This window comes from Dama dama, chromosome 14, assembly GCF_033118175.1.
Source record: "Dama dama isolate Ldn47 chromosome 14, ASM3311817v1, whole genome shotgun sequence".
Classification (NCBI taxonomy): Eukaryota; Metazoa; Chordata; class Mammalia; order Artiodactyla; family Cervidae; genus Dama; species Dama dama.
In genome coordinates this window covers 30100596-30106595 of record NC_083694.1, presented here as the reverse complement: position 1 = coordinate 30106595, position 6000 = coordinate 30100596, and the positions used below count along the sequence as shown (strand labels likewise).

At 44.7% G+C, this 6000-nt stretch overlaps 1 protein-coding gene across 1 annotated transcript in view; it reads left to right on the top strand.

Moving 5' to 3' along the window:
* The window catches only part of DESI2 (desumoylating isopeptidase 2), a 45156-nt gene continuing 39156 nt past the window's right edge, over window positions 1–6000 (top strand). The window contains exon 1 of the mRNA XM_061160219.1: window positions 1–267. Within this exon, the coding sequence (XP_061016202.1) occupies window positions 226–267 (42 nt within the window). The 5' untranslated portion in view covers window positions 1–225. The remainder of the gene's footprint in view (window positions 268–6000) is intronic.

Below are 6000 nucleotides of genomic sequence, written 5' to 3'. Positions count from 1 at the left end.
TGAGCCGGAGCGGCCGCCTGCGGTCCGGCCCCGTAGGCGCAGAGGGTCCTGTCGGCGGCGCCCGGGAGCGACTAGCTTCCCGATGCTTCCGCCCTGGCTCCCGCCGGCCGGGCTGTGCGGTTAGGGCCCGGCTCCGGCCCCCTGAGGTGTCCGCGTGGGTGAGAACGGTTTCGGCCCCGCGGAACGGAGCGGCTGGAGCGCGAGGCGGCGGCCGCCGGGAGGAGGATGGGGGCTAACCAGTTAGTGGTGCTCAACGTGTACGACATGGTGAGTACGGCGCCGGCGCCCGAGCCCGGCCCCGGCCGGCATTCTCTCTCTGATGGGTTCGGACCCGGCCCCTCGCGTTTCCAGCCTGGCGTCGCCGCCTCCCACTTGGTTCACCGGGGTTGGGGGAGGGGAGTATTATTTTTTTAATCCCTGCAAACGTCTCCGCGCTTCTTAGCTTTTCCCGGTCTGCCCCGGGGCTTTGGCCAAGACTCGGTTCGCCTCGAACCTCCCTCGTGCCCCGACTTGGCTCGGACCCTGGGCTGGGCCCGACCTTTTGGCCGACGAGCAGTGTCCTTTCCGCGAAGCTTGGGTCGCGGGTCGGACTTCCCGCTCCATCACCGGAACCCCGGAGCAGCCCCGCTTCTCCCACCCCAATTGCTCGCTCTGCCAGAGCAGCCCGTCTTCAAAAACTCCCAAGCCCCTCCAAGTCCGGAAAGTCACCGCTTGTCGACGCCAGTGCTAGAGTCTCTTTAAAGGTGAACAGGAGCCAACACACCTTAGCCTCCAAGGCAACCTCATTAAAATGAATGAGGCTAAATTAAAATTTATCCAGAAAATAGCCCATCTGAATTATTTAGGGGTTCGTGGTGGTACTCCTTTCCTAGATTCTGGAGACCTCTTTCCAGGTGATGCAACAGGTATCTGACGTGGCCGCAGGAGAGGGGCGAGAAGGACGAGTTTGTTGTGTCATCGAACTTTTGGGGTACTGCGAGCATACAGAAATGAGTCCAAACGTTGGTTTGCGTTATAATCGCCATTGAAATAACCGGTACGCAGTTACTGTTGCAGTTAGATGCATGCTTGGGTTTGTTTGCTTTTGGTCGATTAGTTTTTGTTTTATGAGAGGTCATCACCACTTGGGATGGTTAAAATTTCGTAAGTGGATTGACAAGTGAAAAAGTCCCCAGCATTGTTTTTGTTGGCTTAAAGATGAAGAGCCAAAATACGGGAGGTCGGGAGTCGTGGTTCTCACTCATAGATCTAAACTTTGTGTTCCCTTGTATTGTTTTTTAAGTTTTTAAATTTACACTGTAACCTCTTGGGTAGGAAGGAATTCCTATGCCTCAGTCTGGGAATTATGTGAGAAGGCCATAGAGACTGCTTGGGACCTGAGGGGAGTACTCCATTGAGTTTGCATATAAACTTGGAGGTGAAAGGAGATAGGTTAGCATATTGAGAAAAATGGAGTATGATAGGGAAAAGTTCCAGAGAGGAATAATCAGAACCAGAGATTTTAAAAGAGCTTGGTACTTTGTAAAGTTTTTGGCCTGTGTCACTGGTTAAGAAATAGTTCTCTAGATTTAAACTTTTTGTGGATAGCTGCGGAAGCCTTTGTTTTTCAAGAATTTTATTGCCCTTTTACTGTTTCTGCCTGGTTCCCCCGTCAGTGATCTGAATTTGGTTTCTTATTTATTCATGCAGATTGTTACATACCATTCCTCAAGATATATTCTGTTCTTGAGAGTACAGTATACGTTTTCTTCTAGATTGTTAAACCCCTATATAAATTAGGATTATGCAGTGGCCAGAGGGCCAGTTTCATTGCCTAAAAGAAATCTGTGAAAGTAGAGGAAGAGAGCATTTTGCTTTTTTAATAAAACTGGAGATACATTCTTTGGCTTACAATGGGCTTCTTTACACTTTAGGTAGTCTATGAATAACAAATCACTGCTATGTCGTAAACGTAGGGACAGCTAGAGATGATTCTCAAACCAGTATGTTTTGAAGGGAGGAGTGTTCTGAAAGATCTTTAAAATGTTAACTAGTTCTGAAAGATCTCTAAAATGTTAACCAGATAACAATTATTCTTCATATAGCTTTTCTGAAGTAGGTAGTTACAAAGTAAATAGAGAAAAGGGTACCTGCCCAGAGAGCTACAAGTAGGATCTAGAATTTCCAGACCACAGTCTGTTTCATTATTTTTTCTACTGAATTGTTCCTGGGTTTATTTCTTATATGTTGCTCTTTGCTGTCAACAGGAGGAGCACGTGAATGTTGATCAGAAATGATAAATAGCTGAGTTACTAGACTTCTAATAAACTTGAGTTTATATGTTCTCCTGAGGGCTTTTGGTCTGTAAGTGTCTTATGTCACTGACTCAGCAACCTACAGTTATTTAGTTAGGACCCTGTAGAAGTCACAAAGATGAATTAATTATGCTTTCTTCTTTAAGGAATTTAGAGTGTCATAGGGGAGGTACACTAGTGGTAACAATTCAGAACAATGCCATGGTTTTGATAAGAGCAGAACAAGATGTCAAGAAGACAGTGCTCTTGTAGGATCATGGAATGCTGAAAAATAAAGGGGAAAACCCTGAAGAATGGGGAGGATTTCCGCAGGCAAGGAACAGTCAGCACAAACAGACTGGCAGGAGAAGGAAAGCACAGGTTGGATTTGGAAAATCCAGTGTAGCTAGAGTGTAGGATGCATGAAAGGAGACAAAACTTTCAGTTTGGCTAGAATTTTTATTAGTTTGGGGCTGAGGGGATGGTCTGTGAGCCAGGGGGAACCATTTAAAGTTTTCGAGGTGAAGAGCAGTGTGGTCGGAGTTATGTTTTAGAATCAAGACCAGTGGATTGAGGTATAAATTTGTAGCTATTATACTCATTTTTCTCAAGTCAGTTTTGGTTTTTGAAGCATCTTTGCTTGATGTCAAGGGCAAATTCCTTTTATCTTTGGTAGTACTTCCTATTCATCATAAATGTCTTTGATGAGGATTGCTGTGGTCTGTCAGAACAGGCCGGGTACATCAGCTGTCTATCTAGTCTAGACTTTGTAAACATGAAAATCAGCCTTTGATTTGTGCTTACAGTCGCTGTTCATAGGGATCTCTTGCAGTGTATGCTTGTTCCTCTTTCTCTGTGAGACTGTTGCCTGCTCTAGTTGACTGTGTTTTTCCTGTTCAGTAGATTGGGAGCTGCTGATCATTTCTTTTCTTCCATAACTCTGTCACATATATTTTGGGAATGAGGTTATTCACATATTGCTAATTTATTGGCATACATAGTAAAGCAAGTGATTCAGATTAGTTTCAATTGCTGGGCCAGTCTCTGGCATAGTCACTTGTACACAAGGTCTTCCTTTGTCATAGATTCAGATTTTGTGCTGCTAAATGAATTTTTAGAAACCAAAAATATGCAGTAATATGATGTTTATAGATTTCATCCTATAAACAATTTTCTTCCTGATTTTTAAATAGTATCTGCACATCTTCAGAGTCACAGACACTTTCTAGGAGTCTTCAGATGGAGAAGTTTTTGTCTGGACTCCATTCTTTTGATTCTCCTCACCCCATTGTACTTCTCCAAGAGTGTGAGGCCATGCAGGTATGACAGGATCTGACTTCCTGCACATCTGTAAATCTAATTCACTCTTCTTGAAAGAGTTTCAGACTCACCTGAATATACTTTAAATCTAAGTGATTCCATAGTTTCTTTAAATCAACATGTCCAGGAACAAACATTTTTCCTTTTCTCCTTTCCTGACCTCAGGCCCCTCACCCTTTCTCTACCCAACCCTCCCTCCTACATGCTCCCGTGGGCGCGCGCACACACATTGCTTGTGTTGTAATTTTATCTCAATAAGTAGCACCTTCTTCTGTTCATTGGGAGTAAAACTTAAATTCCTTTTTATTACAAACCCTTCAAACCCTTCCTGTCTCTTAGTTTGGTTGATTTTATCTGGAAGTAAGAGAGAGCTTGACGATCAGTGGCTTAAACTGAAAGGATCCTTAATCCAGAGATTAAACAGTCCCTGTGTTAGTTGAGCAGCTCAGCCAAGTCAGCAAGGACCAAGACGTTTTCGTCTTTTCACTCAACTGTCCTCGGCACGTTGGCTTTTCTTCCTGCATTGTCCCCGTGTCATTGTAACGTGACTGTCAGGCCCCCGCGTCCTCCTTCACTGAGCTGCGAAGACAGGTGAGCGGGACCGTTCTCCACCTGCACCTCTCCTTTTAATAACAGAAGAGAAAGACTTTGCCAGAGCCACTTTCCTTTCCTGAGAGACTGTCCAGAGTTGGCTCGCAGTGACTGTGATGAAGCTGAGAAGGAAGGTGTGTGGCTTTTCCAGCCTTTGTGGTGAGTTGTGAGTAGGCGGGTAGCTGGGAGCCTGTGATGTCTATCACAGACTTCACTTTCTGAATATTTTTTAAATTAGTTATCTTACCCCCATTTCCACTACTGCTTCTCAAGTTCAGGCCCTCATTATCTCTGCTTCTATAATAGACTTCTTATGAGTTTCAATCTCAAATGTTACTTCATTTTAGTCCGTCTTCCCTTCTGTGACCAAAGTAGTCTTCCTGAAACATAAATGATTGGTGCCATTCCTCTGCCTAAAATTCACCTGGAAGATAAAGTCTAATAACTAACGCCTTTTTTGGTGCACCTGACTATTTAAAAAAACCTTTCCTACCAGTCACCTGCTACCACCCCTCCACCTAATATTCACTCTTTATGCTCACACAATGAGATTTTTAAGTTATCCAAATAGGCTATACTGTAACCAGTATCTTTCACACATGCTGATCCTTCTGTCTGGAGTGTCCAATTCCAACATTGCTCAGCTGTTAATACAACCCCTGTTCCTTCTGACTGTAGCTTAGCCTTTACTCATGAGACTTGCCTTAACTTCTGGGCCCTAGTTGTACTTTCTACATGTCTCAATAACTGCATGTGTTATCATTCTGCCCATCCCACTAGACTGCAAGTTACTTGATTGTTGTTGTTCGGTCACCCAGTTGTGTCTGACTCTTTGCATCCCCATGGGCTGCAGCACGCCAGGCCTCTCTGTCCCTCACCATCTCCTGAAATTTGCCCAAGTTCATGTCCATTGCATCGGTGATGCCATCCAGCCATCTCATCCTCTGATGCCCTCTTCTCCTTCTGCCCTCAAGCTTTCCCAGCACCATAGACTTTTCCAATGTGTCAGCTTTTTGCATCAGATGACCAAAACAATGGAGTTTCAGCTTCAGCATGAGTCCTTCCAGTGAGTATTCAGAGTTGATTTCCCTTAAGATTGACTGGTTTGATATCCTTGTGTCCAAGGGACTCTCAGGCGTGTTCTCCAGCACCACAGTTCAAAGGCATCAATTCTTCGGCACTCAGCCTTCTTTACGGTCCAGTCTCACAACCTTAGGTGACCACTGGGAAGGCCATTGCCTTGACATACGGACCTTTGTCGACAGAGTAATGTCTCTGCTTTTTAACACACTGTTTAGCTTTGTCATAGCTTTCCTGCCAGGAAGAAAGTGTCTTCTGACACCAGGGCTGCAGTCACCATCTGCAGTGATTTTTAGAGCCCAACGAGAGGAAATCTGTGACTACTTCCACCTTTTCCCCTTCTATTTGCCATGCAGTAATGGGGCCAGATGTCATGATCTTAGTTTTCTTAATATTTAGTTTTAAGCCGGCACTTTCACTCTCCTCCTTCACCCTCATCAAGAGGCTCTTTAGTTCTCTTCGCTCTCTGCCTTTCAGGTGGTATCCTCCTCATATCGAGTTTGTTGATGTTTCTCCCTCCTGTTTTGACTCCAGCTTGTAACTCATCCAGCGTGGCATTTCTTAGCATATAGATTAAACAAACATGGTCTCTACCGTTTATGTCCTTTATCGTGCCCATCTTTGGGCACAGTGTTCCCTTAATATCTCCAGTTTTCCTGAAGAGATCTCTAGTCTTTCCCCTTCTGCTGTTTTCTTCTAGTTTCATACATTGTTCATTGAAGAAGCCCTTCTTGTC